The sequence below is a fragment of the Fringilla coelebs genome (genome assembly GCF_963513975.1).
Source record: "Fringilla coelebs genome assembly, chromosome: 5".
Classification (NCBI taxonomy): Eukaryota; Metazoa; Chordata; class Aves; order Passeriformes; family Fringillidae; genus Fringilla; species Fringilla coelebs.
Window position 1 is genome coordinate 58,898,434 of NC_140033.1, and position 19,486 is coordinate 58,917,919.

The following is a 19,486-nucleotide window of genomic DNA, read 5'->3' on the forward strand; positions in this document are numbered from 1 at the left end:
ACCCCAAGCAGTGCCCTCGGAGATGCCTTAACATAAAAGGTTTGAGTGGGATGAAGTTGTGTTTGCATTAGGTTTGGAGTTTTTCAGGGAGCCAGCTGGAACCACAGAACTGATGGAAAGCTTTCACAGGTCAGTCCCACTGGAGATGTGCTCCGAAGGCAGAAGCAATCCCAAGGTTGTCACAGCTTCTGGAAAGTAGATGGAAGAAAATATGGTAATTCATCTTTGTTTTCTGATGATCAGGGACAGATGGAAGGCTGAAGAGCAGTATCTTTCTCTTCAAACTTGTGTATCCCCGAGTGAATACTGGTTGCATTCTGACATATTCAGAAATGTGGCAAAAGAACAAGAGGTTGTGGACAGAAAGGATGCTTTTTCTCCCCTCTTTAAAAATTCACAAAAATGACTAGTTTTGCAAACAAGCATTTTTCCATTTAAGACTTTCCCACCAACTTCATTAAACAGAGGTACATCACACTTGAGACACCTGTAAACAAAATAGTACAGAAATACCATTGTTTCCAGCTGGTGGTGAGAAAAATGGTGCAAACCAAAATATTCTGTTCTGTACTTCCTCCATTAGAAACTCTCACACAAATTCCTCTTTGTTTTTTTTTTTCTTTTTTTTTAAAGTTGTTTTTAATACCCTCTCCCTTACATTTAAAAATTTCCAGTAATTTCTTTGGGGGCAACTACACTTTCATTATACCAACCAGTACTGCAGGACAATAACATTACACCATCTTTTCTTCATGGCTTGTGTTAAATACAGTACAGAGAGATCAAATTTTGGCCAGCCACATGCCTTTGGTAAAATTAAAAGTCTGGTGAGATCTGATCACATTTTCTTTAAACTCAGAAAGCCACATGTTGAACTCATGTTGTGTTTTGAAGTTCAATTCCTTACAAACTTCTTCAAAGCAAAGTTAAACAGCTGTCACCCCACACAAATGGCAATTTCTGAGCTGCTCCAGAAAAGAGATGAAAGGTTTGAACTTCAGAGAAGCTCTTCACATGCCTTGATCTCCATTAGATTTGTGTTTCAGACAGGGGGTAGAAAGTCTAGTAAATATTCACAAACCTACAAGTCAAAACAGTGATACCAGTGATAAATATTCTCAGTTTTTAAAAAACTCTCTGTAGTAACACATGTGGCTCATTTAAGGAACTGGCGTTCTTCTCCTTTGAGGCGTTTTTTCCGGGGCTGTACAAAGTCATCGTCCGAGTCATCGGTAAGTTCTGGGTTATCCTTTTCACTCTGGCTGCTTGGCTGTACAGGGAACTTTCTCTCAGGATAAAGGTTCCTTAGAAGATCTTCAAAGTAGGCTTCGAGTTTCATGCCAGCATCAGCCACTTCTGAATCGGGCTGTTGGGTGAATGAACAACATCAGTGCACTGGGAAATGGCTCTGTACTTAGATCACATTAGGTCTTTTAGGTACCAACCCAAAAAAAAAAAAAAAAAATCACTCAGCAGGAATGGCTATGGAGCACAGAGCCCTAAAGAGCACAAAAATACAGTGAGGGCAGATCTTCCAGCCAACAACCACCAATGATTTTTTTTTTCTCTAACAGGTGACCACAGAAGCCACTCACAAAAGCACACTGCCTGGGTACTCAAAGCTGTATAAAGATTCTAAAACTCTTAAATCCTGACTGGGGTCAAAGCAGGGGGACAGAGTTGTGTTGTGCTGTGGTGTGCTGTGCTGTGAAACACAGATGTGCCCTCAGGGTGTTAGAAACTTCTCAAGTTTACAGATCTTTTTAGTAACAGAGAAAATATTACTTGGTAGATGATGACTGTAACATGGGAGACTGAGCAGTCCTAAAGTCATCCACAGCTACCAGTCTCCTGAAGCAGTGTAGGAGTTAAGTCCTAGCTCTCACACTGGATGAGAACCCCACAGAAGCCACTTGGAAAAGCCTTTATTCCCCCTGTAATTCTCTCTCATTTTGTGGTGCACTCAGAGCCTGCATCCCTGTTTCACCCTTACGTGCAGTAGGGGATAGTAACAATTACATGCAAGTTGAAATCATAAGGGATCCCAGAATGAAAATCCCACTGAATTTTTAAGATCTGACACAAGCAGGACGAAACCAATTTTTAGATCATAATGCCCACCATTAACCTGTATGATAAACATTGTCCTTTTCTTTAGCTGCTGTCAGGCCATTCATCTATGTCTGTTACCACCCTCCTCCCTTCTGTGGAAAGATCTCCACTGCAGAGTTATCTCAGACCGCAGCAGTGTCAAATCTGATCTAGGTTTTCACTGCAGTCTCATCATCAAAGTAAGTTTAATACAATAAATCCTAGTGTTGTAAGCTGTACCCCCATTACAGTTCTCCTGAAAACAACTAAGCCAACAATCTGATAAAGTATCTACTTTTCTAACCTCATTAAATTCAGCACAGTTTTGGAAAATCAGTCTGAAATCAGCCACAAAATCTTCTGGCTTTGTGTAGAAGGAATTGGTCACTTCAAGTCTTTTCTTGATGGTTGACAAGTCCATAGGCTTCTTGATTATTCTGTAGTAATCAGGGACCTAAGTGGGGAAAAAAAGTCCAAAATGCAATCATGTTCATAATTTATTGTTTTATAAACCTTTAGATTTGAGGGAGTAGACAAGATTTAGTCTCCTCTTCAAAGTACAACTCAAAGATACAAGAATTGCACTTCTAACATACATGCAGACAGTTTCTGGAATAACAGTGATGTATGAAAATTTGTTGGCTAAAGTATACTCTTTCCAATGCCTATTTTATAATCAAAGAGAAACGCATAAAAAACTTGCTACGTACATATAATAGAGCAAATGAGTTGGTTTGGATATTATTTTCAGGTGTAGTCAAATAAGCTCTCTATTAAGTTTCAGTCTCAAGACCACCATATGAAATAAGTCCTTTGAAATGATGGCAAATTTCAGAGATCTCAATGGTTTTCATACCCAAACTGTGGCTGTAGGATCAAGACTTTTTTTCTTTAGAAATAATAAGAAAGTGAATAACAATGAAAACCAGTAGTAACATATTTGTATTTTTTCCTACTTTCTCCTAACTGGATTCATGTTTTTAATGCCTGAATTTAGTAACACATGACATCATATGAATAATCAATAATCTCTTGTGCCATTTCTTATGATTAAACTCTGTGGAATGTTCTTCAGAATTCTTATTCAAATGGAGTAAAGGCTGCCTAGGAACATACTGCTTTTTGATGAACTCTTTCCCCATTCACTTGTGCTTCCCCACTCACTTGTCCTGAACAACATTTTTTCATCTGATCACAGTGGTAGCTCTTTGTAGCTTTGGACTCCTACTGCACCCAGGTACCTTTTACCATTTTAAACTAACAAATTTCAAGTCAATAAGAAGTTTAATTTTGTATTAGTACTATGGAGTATCCCAATTCTCAAAATCAGGTAATGTTTAAAACCCCCAAATATATCCCAATTTACCTCCTCAGTGATGTAACTCAGGGTATGAAGTCAGTAGTGTTAGAACTCACTTTTTAAACTACTTTTTAAAGTATTAAGTAAAATCAGTTATTGTGGAATTTTACTTGTAAATCCCCTGCCAACCCAATGCTTCAACTTTTAACTTCCCTCTTCAGACAGTTTGAATAAAACTAAACATGTTTAATGCATTGAATGTCTGTGGAATTTGACTTAGGATAATGGACTTTAGAATGCCACTAGAAACATGGCAAATATGCTGCTAACATAAAATAGAAGTGAGGTACATACTGTGGGAGGAACTGGATCTTGAAAGGCAGGACTCATTTCATGACAGTAGAGGTATAGCAGCAGTCTTTCACACTTCTGTGCCAAGAAAAACAGATACCCAAGTAATTCAGGAATCCTACACAGCTTATTCTAAAATTGCAAACTAAAGAAAATACAGAACTCAGTATTCCCCCTTTTCTTTGTGTATACAAATATATTAAACTGGATCTTGAGCCTTGAAAGAGATTCTAAAAAATACTTCTGTGTGATTTTATGCTTGCTGATCCCTTATTAGCTTCTTTACAGGACTTATAACTTACATTTAATACAAAATACGAATAGAGCACATGTAAATAATGCTGTGACAAAGTCTGTCCTCCACACATAATTGATGGGCATATGATTTGTCCTAAGATAGAACACCGGGTGGGAATTGTGGCAATTGCAGGAGGAACTGTCTGGATGCTTGCATAATTAATGCATTCCAGAGGTGGGTGAGTGGTGATGGTTGTGACTGATCTTGGCACACATGGCCCTGCAAAGGGTACAAAATGCTCCTGGAGCCTGGGCCAAATGGCAAAGTGACCTCCCGAGGCTGCAGGGCAGCTTCCAGGTGGATCCCAGCCCTGCAGGGACACCTGCAGGGGACATCCAGCCCCAGGATGGGAACACCCAGGTTTGGACAGGCGAGTAACAGGTGGAGATAAAATCCTACTGTAGCTCCATGGGTGCTTTGCTGCTTTGCAATTGTGCTTTCTGCAAACCTGCATGTTTCCAGCTGACCCTGTGTTATAGCCCTTCAGACCTGCTTATATGATACACTGCACTGGCAAACTGCATTTAGATACTGTGTTAGCAATAAATCTCATCACAATCACCCACATAACCAGTGTCATACATTCTACATGTAGACTAAGACCCCAACTGAAATACTAATTTCAACATATTTACACAAGTTGCCAACTGAAAACAGGTAAACACTGACAAAAGTTTCTAACACAGTTCAAAATTGCTTCAGCTTAAAAGATTTAAATAAAAATTTTATCCTTACCCTGCGGTCTATAGGTGCCAAACCCATGGTGTCTTCCAATTTTCTTTTTTCTGAGCTGTGAGCAGGTTTATCACAGTCATATTCAACTTCTGGCTTGGACAAATCCCGACAGAATGTACAAATCCACTCTCCACTAAAGAAGACAAACAGACACATTGACCTCAGTGAGGGAGCACTCCTTTGCCAGAAGGCTTTCCACATATTTCTGGGTAAATCCCTCATCTGTGGGGTGTGTTTTCTCTACATCTCTGTTGTTTTCTTGGTGGTGGTACAAAAGGCTGCTGGCAAAAATGCTTTGCTATAACTTTGTTTCCTTTTAGTGTCTCTGGTGCCATTAATGGTGTCCTAGCAGAAAGGCAGACAGATGGTCTCTACCTTTGGCAATACTGAGTTTTTTCACTTGAGCTCACAGGATCTAAGGACAGCACTATGAAGGACCCTGTACTACCATAACTACAGAGAGACTGAAGGAGTCATATGGGCTGAAGAGAAGGCAAAGTGTTAGTATTATATGGTGAGAACTACATGCCCTCTACAAGCTTGATCTACAGCACATTATTAATCTACAGAGATCACCATAGACAGGGTTCTTTGTAAAACTGAAAATATTGCACTCCCCAAAGCTTTCAGATATTCATGATTTTGCCAGTTTGCATAAGACAGTACTGGAGATTTAAAGGTCAGCATGAGATTATAAGATAATTAGTTCTGCAAGATATGTCTACTGATTATTAAACACAATTCATGTACTTGAAAGTTTTGAAAAAACTATGAAGAGTCTATTTTTTTACTGTAGTTTTCTACAAAAAGAGAGAAACTGCACGCTTGCAGATAACCACCAGAGGGCTGAATCATCACACAATGGACAGAATCCAGCAATAACCATTTGTGAGACCAAATGCATGCATTTACCCAGAGGTATGTTACGATAAACAGAGGCTTCATAAATGAGAAATAGTTTCTGCAGCACCCTTTATTTCATTTCAATAGTAAGGCAGAAGAATTCACAGATTTAAAAAGAAAATCTTACTGTTTTCTATTCAGAGTGATCCAAAGATTTTCACCATCTGCCTGTTTTAGCCTGCAGTAGTAAATGAAGGGCATTTTGCTTCAAGAAGGAGTTTTACTTTCTACTGCCTTAACTTCACAGAGTGATTTATGACAGTGTCACCTCTGTGCCTCGACTAGCCTCACAGAAATGATGTGGCAGATAAACAAAAATTAATAGAGTCTATGACCTAAAGATCTCGAGATACAAGAAAACAAGAAACAAAATAGAGGAATGATGCATTAAAATACCCAAGAATCAGGAAGAATGTGGTAGGTTGGAGTGAAGTAAAAAAGAAAAATGCTGTGGCCTTATGAATCTACAGGGGAACATTGTTTTAAACTGAAAGAAGGCAGATTCAGACTGGATACCAGGAAAAAGTTTTTTACAGTGAGGACTGTGAAACACTGGCACAGGTTGCCCAGAGAGGTGGTGGATGCCTTATTCCTGGAAACATTCAAGGTCAGGTTTGATGGGGCTCTGAGCAACCTTGACTTGTTGAAGATGTCCCTGAGCATTGCAGGGGGTTCACATTAGAGGTCTTTAAAGGTCCCTTCCAACCCAAAATACCCTGTGACTCTATGGACCTATGAAATTGCTTTATCTACATGAAACAGGAAAAAAAAAGCAACCATGAAGCAGCAGACTGACACCCCTGACACAATAATAACAGAATTATTTTGTGTGTTTGAAGGAACTAATGCTAAGAGACTAAAGTTTGTTTGGCAGATTTAGAGTTGGGAGAAAAAAAGGCAAGCAACCCCACAAAGATGAGAACAAAAACCTGATACATCAGAGGTCAGGAGGAAACTTCACCTAACTGTGCTCTGGAGCCCAGGAACACAATGCACCTGCAGTAATATGCGCCTTTACAGATCTGAACTCCTGCCACCAAAGTGGTTTTCAGCTCTCTTGCCCTCAGACATCATTACCTCAGTTTCCACTGAATGATTCAGTAAAAATGAAGTATTTTAAAGACTTGCTATTGAATATTTAATTTTAATAGAAACAAAGTCTTGTAATGCATAGTTATCTACCTGTTTCAAGATTACTTTTTGTTTCCCTGCCAGAAAGAATATTTATTAATTTAAGTGCTTACTGTAACCTTACTGGGTTTTCCTTACAGCATAAAGCTGTAATGTAGCATTGTTTTAATTAAAAAAACCCTGGAAATTGAAGTTTCATAAAGTAAGAGAAACATTTTTATGTGCCATTTTAACTGACATTTAAAAGGAAGTCTGCCTGTTCAGACTAGCACAGAGATGATCAACCTGCTACGTTGGTATCCAAACGTTTTACAGCAGCAAACTATGCTGATATTTAATCAGAAAACCTAATATTTATAAAAGCATTCACCAATGAGCATGTTATGACCAATGTTTTTATCCTTTAATACAAACAAGCTTATTGCATGACACTTCCAAGCTGGGGCATTGACAAATGCCCTTTATTTCAATCAAAGACACTAATTCCAGAAGCAAACACCAGTAATGCTTAAAACAATAATCTACTTAAGGCTCGATTTTGAAAGTCAAGAAACTGAGCAATGGTTTTGTAACAGCCAACCAAGAAAGCCTAATGCTTGTTTCAACACTGACTGTTATAAAATATGTCAGTCACTACACAGCCTGTGCTTGGAGTGTAGCCATGTTGAGCACTGAGGAAATATATTTAATACTATATTCATTCTGATTTTTCCTGTAGACATGTCTTAATTTTTTTAAAATCATTATTATTAAGAAATTTAACTATTTTCAGTCACCCTTAAAACATTTTATGACAGATTGCTAATTCTGTGTCCCAGTTTTAATAATAGATGCCCTAGATGTGATCTTACTTAATTGTCAAATAAGTGAAGAGTTTTACTAGATTATGTAGTAAAATACAGAATTAGGCTGAAGTTTCATGAAAATTCAGGATTTCTCCAACCAATAAAACTCCTGGATAAATTAAAGAAGGCCCTGCTCTTCCTCTGAGACTGAAACTTCTTACCCTGGGTATCACAATACAAGTCTAATGTCTTCTAGTGTGATTTTAGATTGAATTTAAAAAGTCAATTACCTTGGAAAGCTCATCAGTGTAGGGACATGACAAGAAAGATGGAATACTTTGGGACACTTCTCACAGCAAAGGAGCTTCCCTCCATTTTGACATACAGCACACCAATCTTCATTGGGATCATCCTCTTTCCTGCCCTCGCCAGCGTGGGAGGATCCCATCCATCCTGTTTTCCCAGGGAATGTGTTCTCCTGCAGTGCCCCTGGCTGGTCATCTGTGCTGTCTGGTGCATCTGTTCTTAGCATGGCTTCCTCTGAAGTGGAATTGTGACTGGTATCCAGCAGCAAGGAAGTAAGTATGGACTGCAGGAAGAAACAAAGGAAGTCAGATTACAGTATTTATGTGAATTTACATGACCCTAAAAACGTGCTAACTGACCTGAATAACAGATTTATATACCAGCAGCCATACAACTTGCTACATGCATGCAGAAATTGCTAACGTTCTATAACACAGGCAAATGAACAGCAGAAATTAGCTATGAAAGGCTATTTACTGCTCTGCCAATACAAAACTAATCTCTGATGGCCCAAAAATCTAGTACCTTTTTTATGGATATTCCTGCACTATGACTAGAAACACTTCCTAGCAGCGCCTGAAAATTTCATCTCTGCAAGTTATTCCTGGATTTCCCAGGTTTTCAATGGATGAAAGCAGTCTGATCACACAATTTGATTTCATTGGCAGTACTGCTAGTTCGGTTTTGAATTTCACCTCTTCCTTTTACTTCGCTTTTTAGTTTTCCCCTGAAACAGTTGCCAACAGAATACAAGTAATTATTTTAGTCCCCATAAACACAAAATGCCCTCCAAAGAGAAAGGAGCTCTTTCTAGCTGCAAACATTACATTCCGGGGCCGGGATTCCTCCTCCGTCTCTTCCTTCACTACCACGATCGGGAAATCAAAGGTCTCGTTTGATGCACTTGACTCCTGCTTAATTCTGATGGGCTCCAACATAACAACAGGGACTTTGTGTGTGGAATCAGCTCCTGGTGGCCTGCTGGAGGAGCCAGAACTGTAAATGACAGGAAGAGGCAGGGAAAAAAGGAAATTGGGAGTGAGAACTGGACACCTTTTGTACACATGCTTTCCAAGACCTCAGGATGTTAGTTAATCTACTTTGTTTCTTTGAATCCTGAGAAGTATTCTCTTTATGGAATGCAACACATGCAAACTTATTTCCTTTGATGTATACTGAAAAAGCATTACCAAATGGGAAAATTTGAGAATTACTCATGGTTCGACCCATTGGTGCAAAATTTGCAAATCTCAGTTTCTTCCATGAGCAAAAAAGCACCTTCACTGGACATTGTAAACTACACAATCAAATAAAGCAGATAAAATGCATATTTATATTATCTTGGGAAACTTCCTTAGAGCTTTGCAGCTCCACCAAAACTTGGACCCTACTTTTAGAACTAGATCTGTCTTTTTTCATGTATTTAGTCCTAACAGGATGAGAATGGACAATCACACTTTAAAATATCTGCTTATCTTTTTAAATAAAAGTGAAGAATTTAAATCTAACAAAATTAATTCAAGCAGCAGCGTATCAAATCACATTATAAAATGCAAGTAAAGACTCTTCAAACAACCATTTAAACTGTTCATAAGAGTCCTTCACAGAATTTACCATGTAAATGGAATAGAGCAAAAGGTATTCTAGATTAAAAAGCACCTGCATTTCCAACTCAAGTAGAATGAATATCATCTGATTTTTCTCTGCATGAAAAATTAATCTCATGTCAGATGTATGCTCTAATTTATTGCAACGCATTAACAGATCTGCACTCTTTAAAGAACACTGTGTAAATATATTTGTTCATTAATATTCTATCAGTAAGGGATGAAAACATTTGTGTAGACTCTCAGTAGATATCTAGTGCTCACTTAACTGTATTGCAGCAGAAAATTCTTAATAACCCTCTTTGTAGCATCAGTTCCTTAAATCTGGAGTAATTTATAGTTCTGCAAGGACTTTCAATATGCAGCTTTTTCCTTTAGATGATTTTTCTGAACTTAAAACCTAATTTATAAATGGTATTCTTTCAATAACGCCAACCTAGCCATCATTTACAGAATCAATACATCTTTAGATGTTCTATTAATACATTACAAATGAAATTACTGCTTTCAGAATGCAAAGAGTGCTGTAACAACCATCAGGCCTGACCTGTTAACAGAGAAGGTGAGACAAATCGACATCTTTATGCACTAAAGAGAGAAGAGACTGAGGCATGTTCTGTAGAGGTGGAAGTTACATTTTCTTGTCTCACACTTTCCTTACCTCTCTCTGCTCCCGACACTGGAGGCACTGGGTGAACGGATTGGAGGGTGTACATTTGTCACACTGATTCCTCCTAGGACAGAAGGATTAGGTTAGAACAGAACACAGGCCTGTGCCAAGTCTGAGATACAACTCAGAGAAGTACACACGTTTTGGGGAAAATTTCTCCTGCAGTGAGAAATAGCTCATTTAATGCATTTTCATGAAAGGATGAGAGGCATGAGATAACAGAGGGAAAGAGACTAAGAAAGGGCCCATTACGTGCAAGGAGGCTGATGGGTGTCTGGCTGACCTCTCCACCTGATCACTCCAGGCTGTTTTGTCTTAGTAAATTCAAGCAGATCTCTCAGGAGAACTGCCAGGAAACTTGGAGCTGGCGAGCAGGAAGAAGTCTGGGGGACAGATATGAGAGACCAAAGGTCTGGGGTCCAGAGAGCCAAAAGCCCTGTGAAGCAGATTGCTGAGCAGCAGCCCTGAGAAGGCTGAGTGGGCTGTTAGTGCTGTTAGTGCTGGCTGTGAATGCACCACCCGCTGTCTCTGCTATCCCACTGCAATGTGGGACCACCATGTGAGTGCACAACATTGCACGAGTGCTCCCTGGGAATTCCCGCTCCCACAGCCTTCCCACAGCTCAGGTCAGAAAATGGGAGCAAGGAACAGCTGCCACCAGCATGGTGGGCCACCAGCATGGTGACAGGAATCCCCTGGATCCTCCAGGTCTACCACATTCAGCCACCCATCACAGTAACTTCTCTGGTCAGTGCTGCACTACCCACCCAAGGCAGCATTTCTAGTCTGCTGTTACACCCTCTCTCACTTTCTCAAATACTTGTCTCTTACCACAGCTGCTAGGTTTTAATCTGGTGTACACCTGAGACTGTCACTTTCCTATGGATTTCTATCCAATTTGCTAAAATCTACCCTTTTTTTCCCCTCCCTGATTTTAAGATCTGGATGCTTTTGATCGCAATGCTAAAATATTATCTCAACTCTACCTCCTACTACGGTTTCTACAACTTTGTGTTCGCTTTCTTATTTCTCATGTTTAATATAAAACAGAATTAATTCTGATTAATGTCAGTGTCAGCATTGCCACATTTGATTTTTCAATTGCACCACTTAAATAGAAAATTGCACCACATGCAATTACCTGAGAGGCCTGGTGATGGTACTGAGGAATTTGGTGACTGCACAGTCCTGTGTGAAGGGGGTTTTGGCTGATTCTGCTCTACAGTGCCGTCCTTCCTTACAGCATTATCCAGTGTGATGTTTCCTGAACAATCAATCTAAAAGGTGGGGAAGCAAAGGGAAGCAATTAGTGTTGGGACGGGGAAAAAACCCCTCCAAAACAACAAAAACCAAACAAAACCAAAAAGCCTCTGCCATGCTGTTATTTTGAAAGCGAAGACCAAAATGCATTTCACCAAAGTTTACCCATCCAAAAGGGAGATGCTTACTTTAAAACATATAATCTTGCTTTCCCTAAAAAGAAAATGAAATAGCCAAATCCAGACAGTGCTTCATTTTAAGAGCAGCTAATTCTGTAAGTGCCATTTTTTCTCCACAGGCTACAGAGAAGGCTTAAATCAAACATGGAGCTTTCATACACTGAAGTAAGTTTATCTCCATACCTTCCTTGGACTTGCTCACAGTAAATACTCTCAAAAAGATAATACGCTATACACAAACTACCCCTTCATCCACTGGTGTTGAACAGGACTGGAAGAAACTCAAAGGACACTCAATCCCATCTGTCCCACATACCCTCTGGACAGGAGCCATGCATATTGACTCAAAATAGGAACAGCAAACCAGCACTTGTTCTTTCCACCATGGCTCAGGCCAGAAAACTGAACTTCATTCCAGGGGCTCCCAATGCAGCATTCTAAATTTCCATAAAAACTACACATTCTGGTTTGATAAGGAGCAATGACTTTTTGAAATGTTTGGTTTCTTCCAATATATAAGATAATGTTTGATAAGATGTATCCAAAGTGAATGCAGCAGCCTTGGCAAGGTCAACATATTTACAGTGATTTGGGCCATGTATCTTGAAGGCATCAACTCCATCACACACAAGTAGAAGAGTTCATAACACTGTGCACAGAAACAAATATGCTAAAATGTCTCACAGACTCAGTGGTTTAATGACCATGATGTGTAGTTCCCCCCCTATTTAAGTCTGACAAATACTGTGATTCTGTAGCCTATGTACTCCATTTTAATAAAGAGAGCACACAGTATGTAGGTAAAAACAAAGCATAGATGGGAGATAAAGGAAGTAACAGCAAGCTATGACTAGAAAACCATGACACTTCAGATATCTACAAACCTTAGACCACAAAAAACAGGTTAGGCAATTATGTGGAAAAATAAAATCACCTAATAATTCCAACATGGACCTCTGGCAAACATGTACCATTCAGAAGTTTAGAAGGTTAAGAAATTATGATCTTACTATGCTCTTTCTATCACCAGCTCACAGATGCGTTAGAGAATATATGAAGAACAGAAGTACCAAAAGGAAAAGACATAAGGAATATATCCAGTATGCTGACCAATAATACCTACCTAAGATATCTCCTTTAATAAGTTAAAAATAGATTTTAAAAATCTTAAAAATCTACCAGAAATGCCATCAGCAAACCATTGCTATTTACAGACACTGGCAAATGAAAGCTAAGCTAACACATTTTTGTAAGGATTTTGTAAGGATCATTGTGAGGCCTGCAGAAAAATATGCAGCATACAAATAAACATGTCCAATTACAGATACAACTTGTAATCCTACTTTTCTTAGTTGTCCTAACAGCTGCCTCCCAGAATGGTTCTGGGTATTTCCAGCAACATGCAGGCAACTCTGCATTGTTTATTTCCTAGAATTGTTTCATTTTGACAAACAGAATTTCAGTCTAAAAGGTTCCTATTTCTCACAAACGTTAAGATTTCAAAACAGAATCTGTAAAACATTGCCTCTATGTCACACTCACATCAGGGAGAGATGGCAGATTATAGGAGCTGCCCACTGGGGAGCTCAAATCTATCACGGGGGGACCGTAGTTCTTCCCATCACAGCCAGCAGCACTGGTGACTGTGGGGCTGGAGGGAGTCGATGTGGAGCTGCTTGCAGTTGAAGGGGTGGAGGAAGCTTGTCCACTACTGATCTGCCACTAAAGAGAAGAGACAAAAATCCACAATTCAGCTTTTTTTTTTTCTTTGCAACAGGTCACATCTAACTGAATATACTGATAAAACCAGCAGCTTAGTTCAGGAAGCTGACTTCAAACATAAAAGCCTGATTTACTCTGAAGTTATCTCATTTCATGAACCAATCTCACAAGAAGATGACAAGTAGTTGAACACTATGAATAGAAGAAATGAATGCAAATTCTTAAATTCAAAGCTATACCTCAGTGTTAAGTATCTATTAATATTTCATGCTGCATTGACATTGTTGTGGAAGAAAAGTAACAGTTTTTGTTAAATAAAAGCATTACAGGTAATAGGCTGAGTGCACAACTGCTCCAGTGCTTTACCAAATAAACCTGCATGCCTTGAAGTCTTTGATGTTCCCTAAACAACATGAAGTCATTAAGAATTTGAAATGCTGACTGGATCTTCATTCATATATACCTTTAATACCATGATATGAAGTGCACAGTCAAGTCAGACCAAATTTCTTTCTCATCTAGATGTATGCAGTTTTCAATGACTGTAATGGAATTTCCTGGCCACTGCAGGCAAAATCTGACTCTGCTCGATTTCTTTTTAGTCAGTCATTCTATTTACTGGCCTCTAGTTTCAGAAAGCCATTACTGAATTATGAAGTATCTTGAAAGAAAGGCTTGTAGACAGGCCAGCCTTCTTTTCAGAGGCAGAGAATAGAAGTGACTTTTTATTCTCACAAGTTCTCTAAGATATTGTTCAGCTTTCTTCCATTTAGTTGAATTAGTTCTCTGACATCATAAGCATTGCAAACATAACTGGTATTACCCCACTTTTCAGGTCACAGATTTATTTGATTCTTTCCTGCTTACCTGCACCCAGCAACTCATGTGGTAATAATATGCTTTTTAATAGATGAGCCTTCCTAAACACCAATGTGTTTGCTTCTGCCCCAGTTCAGCTGCTGATCAGCTGGGCATTGATCAGTCTCACTCAGCAGAGGCATCACAATTGTGGACTCTCTTTTCTTCCTTCACCTGCAAGGGTTCAGATTTGCCATACCCTGGGGAACCATGGCAGCTCTAGCTTTTAGTCAAGGTTTTACCTGGTTCCTGGTGAAGTCACTATCACCAGGATAAACTGGCATTTTCTCATTTGTCTTCTCACTGACTGCAGTGTGAAGACCATGGCCATGCTAAGTTTTGCATAAATGGTCAGAAACCACAGCAATATCAAGTATGAGAATGAAACACCTGCACAGCACACACAGTGGCTCACCTCCCTAATGCTTCAGCTGCTTAGAACTGTCAAAATGAAAGCAACTTGACAGTTACCTCATGAAGAAAACTATGGGTATCTTGTCATAGAAAAATCTTGTAATCTCTGTTTTAATTGAAAAGCACTCTAGAAGTGTAGCATAAAAGATGATATAAGGCACATTTGATGTTTAATTTCTAAATGGAGAGTGAAAAGGGAAAGACACTCTACCTGTTTTATAGCTTGCTGTGCCAAGAATGCCATTTGCAATGGGTTTGGCTTCACTGCTGGCCTTGGTAGGTTCTGATTTTGGGAAAATCTCATCTGTTGTGCAGGGAGAGCTGAACCATTGGGCTTGGCACTATGATTCTGAAAATGAATCAAGCGTGGAGGTGCCTGCATAAAAACAATAAAAACAGTTCTGCAAGTTAGCTGAGGTCTGTTCTATATGACACACATTTTTTACTTAACGGTCCTTTTAAACTTCTGAAACTCCTCATAAATTATATGCAAATAAATAGTACCACACCATTTATCTGAATGATCAAAAGCATTGAATTTCAATGTTAAAACCTAGTAGACAGTTTTGAATTATTTTATTATATGAAGAGACATAACAAGAGCCAGTGAGATTGTTTCCAACTTCGAAAGATACATGAGACAATCATTGGGTGCTACGCAAAATAGATGTAGCAAAAAAAATTAATGACATTAACTTTTTGATCACTTGACAAAAACACAAAAATGTTGTTAAGCACTGTATATGGCTGGATACGACAAAATTTTATTTTTTTAAGAATAAATATAGGCTGGGTGCTACCATGCATTTTGCAAGGCAAGTTTAAAATGCCCACTCATTTCTCAGTTAAGTAAATGTCCTCAAAGACAGCTACACAGCTACATGCTGAAGATGAAGACAGCTGAACTTATGTACCTAGAATTAAGTGCTTTCCTTTTTTTCCTATCTTACTTCATTTTCTCCTTCAGTGCTATGGAACAAAGAGACTCTGAAAACAGTCCTAACTTACCTGATGAGAAGTAGGAGGTTGTTGCAAGGCCCCTGGCACTCTTGGGTTTGGCAGAACTGCTGGTCCTGCTCTGCGCTGAGCTTGCTGTCTCTGAGCCATGACCTGCTGCTGCATGTGCTGGAGGCGCAGCTGAGCTAAGCTGATCTGCGTTGGGAACTTGGAGAGCTGGTTGGGAGGTAAGCTGCCTGGGGGCTGCAAGTTTGCTTCCATCACAGGGCTCTTGGGCATATGTGGTGGAGTTTCCTTATCTTCAATTACTAAAGAACCTATTTTAAACAAAAGAAATAAAATCAATACTAAGGTATGGCAGTTAGCAGAAATGCCATCACACTGTTAGTGACATGCAGCCTGACTAGAACTCAAAACCATTTCTGAAGTAATTTGTTTCTTTACTTAGACTTTATTTTATTTTTCTTTACTGGTTCTTATATCTAGCTTATCTACAGAAATTGAACATGTCTGATCATAAACAAAATGGCCTGAAGGCTGATTTCTGAAACTAGATAGAGAAACATGATTTGGTTTTACCTATCATTTAAAGTCTTACAAGAACCCCAGTGCTGGTCTATACAGATGCCAGTTCTATTGTAGCACTATTCAGAGTATAAGGTACCGTATTTCAGAAGTTCATTAAATAAATATACAAAAGAAAAAGAGTCCACCAAACACAGGAAAAAGCTCATGACAAACATCTCAGCTGAGCAGCAGTTCAGAGTTATCACCACACAAACTGACAACTGGTTTCTGGAAATACGTTTCACTTTCAATTCCTGCCTCTAAGAAAATTATTTATAAAGAAAGAACTTGGAGAATTTCCTTTCTACCACCCAGTGTCCTCATGTCTGGGAAAAGGAGCTTGTTTGCCTTAAGGAACTGCCATAACACTTTGTGCCTCTGACATTGTAGAGAATCACACATTTGCACCTCTGTACACTGAGAGCACTTTCTGATGAAAGGCAGAAAATGTCCCACAGACATCTCACTTCTGCACATGACAGAAAAACAAAAATGCCCACCAAGACAACAGTGGAGAGAGAAAGGAAGCACAACAACAGCCAAAATCCTGAAAGACCTCTATAACCTTTTAAGTCCTCCTGCTAAGCTGTTGAGTTCTAAAGGTGCTTATAATCGTGGCTGCAAGCTGTCCCAAGGGAAAGGACCTGGGAGTGCTGGTTGACAGCAGGAACTCTTTCTTTGGATGTGAAATAAGGTTAAAAACTGTATTCCTGTTTTAGAAGCCAAAAGTTAGATGTATTGACCAGAAAACTGAAAGCTGCTGTTTTCTCTATCACATATACCATTCAAACAAGATAAGTTTATTAATACTCTATCATAGTATTCATAAATAATACTTTTACCCATGCCATGCACTTTAAATTTTTCTCACAGTTAGGGAAATACATTTAACAGAGTAAATGAAGAAATGAATAGCCAGAGGCTGTCATCACAAAAAGAAAGCTGCTTTCAAAATAGGCTCAAGAACACCAAAAGGCTAATAAAAATGTATCCTACCTAGATTGAAAATATTCTGAGCCCAGAAGCTAGGATCACAGTGGAACTGGATGGTATTGTTAGTCACTGGGGAAGGATCACACCTTGCTCGGAGGAGATACCGTAGTCGATATGTAATCTAGAACAAGAACAAAAACAAAGGTTTTTTTTTCCTCTGGGGCCAGAGCTATGTATCTGAACAGCACAAAAAACCCAAAAATATACCCCCTCACACCCCCACATACACCAAACAAAGGAACCAATAAAATATCCACTAACAAAAACTCTCCTGAACAAGCCACTAGAGAATTGAGGTTAAAGATAGAGAAACTTGTCCAAGCTACCAATAAAGAGGTATTTTTAACATCTTTCCCTTATTCCTAAAGTAGTTTTAAAAAGAATTAACTACAGCCTAAACAAAAATAACAATTCTTCCCTGTAGAATACATATCCTTCTAAAAACTTGGCCATTATATTAAATTACTTTAACTACTCAGATTTACAAAACCATTGATGCATTTCCCCCCATGAATCTATTTTAGCCCGTTCATTTTTCTTTCAAAGTATGCCATTCGTTTGGCAACAACCATGATCACAGGGAATTTTCTTTTGTACTAAATTTAAGTTTTCTTCAGACAGCCAAAGAACAGATTTTTATAAACTGTCTTTGAAAACCCAGATTCACAGATATTTTCAGATTTTTCCAATGCCTTGGTTCCAAAGAACTGGACTGTGATTACACAAGAGAATATTCTACCAAATGCTCACAGTTTATCTAGTGCCTAGAAAGAAAATGTTGTCCTGCAGTTGTTTCGTTAGAAATGTCAGGAACTGGTAGACCAAAATCTAACAGGCACTAATTTTAGAATTACACACAGCAGATCCTGGAAAAAAAAAAAAGACTTGAGGAGTTCAACTCTTGTTTTTCTTCAGTGATTGATTATTTCCTGGAAAAGAGATATACTTGGCGAAATCATCTTAACTGTTTAAAATGACTCAAGATTTTTTTCTTTTAATTTTAGGCAGGTCAGTTTAAGACCATACTCAAAAAACATTGAAGTTGACTCAAGATTTTTAAATGACCGTGAAAAAATTTTAAGTGCATTATTATTATTTTGGATAGAGATTTGCTTAGGATTTTTGTGTACACTACCAGAATCAAGTAGATGACACTAGAGAAATTCTAGGCTTTTGTCCTGTTACCAATACTGGTCCCACACAGTTCCTGCCATAGTTTCCTCCACTATTTTCCTACTATTGTGCACACACGTGTGTTGTAGATAAACTCCTGCCTGGTTACCTCCTGTTAGTAGTAGTGAACAGCACAGCCTGAGAGTACAGCCCCCAGGCTCTAATGCTGCCTTTAAGTCTGATGGGCATTCCTTCCTCTCTCCTGGATATGCTGGAGCACAAGTCTCACAGGCTTCTCTACGCAAAACTCCTTGGAAATAGATTTTTCTAAATGCCCACAGATGGGTTATCTACTCAACTCCCAGGCAGCACCAACTTTCTAAAGCTCAATCTGTTCTTTTGAAAAATACTTTTCATTTGCAGAGGCTTTCTGGGCTAGATGGTCCTTTCTTTCAGCTGCCTAATGTTTATATGATTAAGATGCCTGAAACACAACTTGTCTTCTTACTCATGTAGCAGAGTCTGGATGGCAACACTAAACAATTATAAACACCATGACTCAGTTTGATGTCCTTTTTCTCTATTCGATTAAAAAAATATGACTGGCTGAGGCAGTATAAGGCAGATCAAATGGATTTAACTACTTGAAGTTGATAAAAACAAGTAATATTCTGCTATAGCATGCAGTACCAATAATGGGTATCAAAAAACAAACAAAAAAACCCCCAAAAAAACCAAACCACCCCCAAAAATCAACAGCAAATTCAAATCCAAACAAACAAACCCCACCAAATACCCTGGTAGGTTCTCAACTAACCAGTGAGAAAATAAAGAAAAAAACTTCGAAAACCAGTTTATAGGAATTGGGGGAAAAAAGCATTTAGCCTCTTTCCTCAGCATTGCCCCAGATTTCTGCCATCAGGCAAGTACAGTCTAGTAACCTTTGGAAAAATCAAGGCAAGCTTTTGGGTTGTTTTTCTTTCAAATTTTCTAGGATTTCTGTCCATCATGAACATTCAGCTTAGTGAGACAACATGCACTCAGATCTTAAGGGTCATTACAGCAATGAAATATTTTGCTTTGTAATTGTTTGTATGGACAAACAAAAACTTTATTTTTTATCCATTTTAAAAATCTTTCACTGGGAGATGAACCTGACAGAACAAAGACATACAATAATATTTACATTAAAATGCTAGATACCAGACACTATGATATACAAATACTGTTTTTCATGAACTCATGA

At 38.7% G+C, this 19,486-nt stretch overlaps 1 protein-coding gene across 1 annotated transcript in view; it reads right to left on the bottom strand.

The window, feature by feature from the left end:
• Positions 1 to 323: 323 nt before the first annotated feature.
• Positions 324 to 19,486, bottom strand: part of TRIM24 (tripartite motif containing 24) — a 53,737-nt gene continuing 34,574 nt past the window's right edge. The window contains exons 8-19 of the mRNA XM_084206549.1: positions 17,131 to 17,248; positions 15,619 to 15,884; positions 14,822 to 14,986; positions 13,159 to 13,338; positions 11,319 to 11,454; positions 10,169 to 10,241; positions 8,728 to 8,896; positions 7,885 to 8,183; positions 4,776 to 4,908; positions 3,746 to 3,820; positions 2,396 to 2,545; positions 324 to 1,366 (exon numbers count right to left, since the gene is read on the bottom strand). Of these exons, the coding sequence (XP_084062675.1) occupies positions 1,157 to 1,366; positions 2,396 to 2,545; positions 3,746 to 3,820; positions 4,776 to 4,908; positions 7,885 to 8,183; positions 8,728 to 8,896; positions 10,169 to 10,241; positions 11,319 to 11,454; positions 13,159 to 13,338; positions 14,822 to 14,986; positions 15,619 to 15,884; positions 17,131 to 17,248 (1,974 nt within the window). The 3' untranslated portion in view covers positions 324 to 1,156. The remainder of the gene's footprint in view (positions 1,367 to 2,395; positions 2,546 to 3,745; positions 3,821 to 4,775; positions 4,909 to 7,884; positions 8,184 to 8,727; positions 8,897 to 10,168; positions 10,242 to 11,318; positions 11,455 to 13,158; positions 13,339 to 14,821; positions 14,987 to 15,618; positions 15,885 to 17,130; positions 17,249 to 19,486) is intronic.